Source organism: Pygoscelis adeliae, unplaced genomic scaffold (genome assembly GCF_000699105.1).
Source record: "Pygoscelis adeliae isolate BGI_AS28 unplaced genomic scaffold, ASM69910v1 Scaffold181, whole genome shotgun sequence".
Lineage (NCBI taxonomy): Eukaryota > Metazoa > Chordata > Aves > Sphenisciformes > Spheniscidae > Pygoscelis > Pygoscelis adeliae.
In genome coordinates this window covers 177429-178916 of record NW_008824360.1, presented here as the reverse complement: position 1 = coordinate 178916, position 1488 = coordinate 177429, and the positions used below count along the sequence as shown (strand labels likewise).

The following is a 1488-nucleotide window of genomic DNA, read 5'->3' as shown; positions in this document are numbered from 1 at the left end:
CAACAGCCCTGCTGCATCCAGGAGACAAGATCATCAAGGAGGGAGAAGACATAAGGAAGATCAGGCAGCCCGGAGGATACTACAGCACAGGACGTGCTGATGCTGCATCACCAGGGAGCGAGGCCGAGGAGGCGGAAAATAGGTTTGTTCAACGAGGGCTTAAGATCAGCCCCCTCCTGCTGCCCCGCTGTGTATCACCCCTCTGTGCTCAGTCCCCATGGTGTCAGAGGCAGTACGGAGGTACTGGAGTGAACCATTAGGATGCTGAAAGGGAGCAGCGAGTGACAGGAAAGAGGCAGATCCTCTTCTCAGCTACACGGCAACTCTTGTGTTTTAACCAAGTCATTGGGTTGCAGTGGTGGCAGTGAACAGTTTGTAGCGCCTGGCAGGAGCCTTGCAGATTAGTTGGGACTAGCTCTGTGCTCTGAACTACAGAGGTGACAAAACTTCTCCTCAGACCAACCCAATGCTTGTCTGAAATCCCCTCAGAGAATGTTTATTCTTGTGGAGGAAAGACAATCCTGAAGAGCCAAGCTTTGGATGGCTGGAGAAGCTTTTGGAGAGAAAAAAACATTGCAAAGCAGAGCACAATCTTGTTAATCTCAGTTAAAGTGTTTAGATATTACAGTGATGGGCAACATACCAGCTCTTAAGATAGCTTCACAAGCTGGCATTTCCAGTGTCAGTCATGTCTAATAAGAATCGACACGATCTGCACAGGTCTGGCAGAGCTTCCCGGGGCCTGGAAGCCCAGATAGCTGGTTCCTGTCAGGCTCACTTTTGCCCTTACTAAGAGAAGCAGTGAAACTGCCCAGGATTTTATTTCTGTAAAGCATGCTATTTTCTCTTATATTTTTTTCTTCCTTCCCTTTTTTCCCCCCTTTTTTCACAGGCGTCTTCAGAGGAATAAGATGCAAAAGTCAAACGACAATAACTTCTGGCCAGGTCATCTGCTGGACAAGCTATGCCTTTACTTTCCTGAAAAGCAGCATGACAGGGCACACGCCTTGTTCAGCTATGTTCATCCAACCAAGCCCGCCTACCGTGGCTTCTAAAGCCCTGACGGCAGCGAGCCACGACACTTGGCCTCCGGAGACACTGCCTTCAGGAAGACCCATTCCACCTGAAGCTCTTCTTCAAGCAGCAGGAGACGTGTGCACAGCTCTGTGATCCCTCAGCCAGCTCAGGGGGTCTGGGCCCCGCTTCTGGATAAAGTAAATGTATTAAATAAAGAGTGTATACTCAAGCTGAAGGTGTGGGAGCTGGACTGACCGCAAAATTCACTTCTCAACTGGGAGCTTTTCTGCTCGCCTGGTAACAAAAGGCCTCGGCATTTTGTGATGGGTAACGAACACCACGCTTCCCAAGCCCAAGAGCTATAGCTGAAGTGTGTGTGTGGGCAGCGTGTGATGGAGGGACACCCTGCTCGACATCCAGCCACCAGGATCCGACCCTTTCCGGGTGGCACCTGGCACTGCCAGTTCTGGA

General features: G+C 50.6%; 1 protein-coding gene across 1 annotated transcript in view; it reads left to right on the top strand.

Annotated features, from left to right (window-relative positions):
- The window catches only part of EFCAB12 (EF-hand calcium binding domain 12), a 16820-nt gene extending 15765 nt beyond the window's left edge, over nt 1–1055 (top strand). Inside the window, exons 16-17 of the mRNA XM_009319832.1 lie at nt 7–142; nt 893–1055. Coding sequence (XP_009318107.1) covers nt 7–142; nt 893–1055 — 299 coding nt within the window. The remainder of the gene's footprint in view (nt 1–6; nt 143–892) is intronic.
- The last annotated feature ends 433 nt before the right edge of the window (nt 1056–1488 follow it).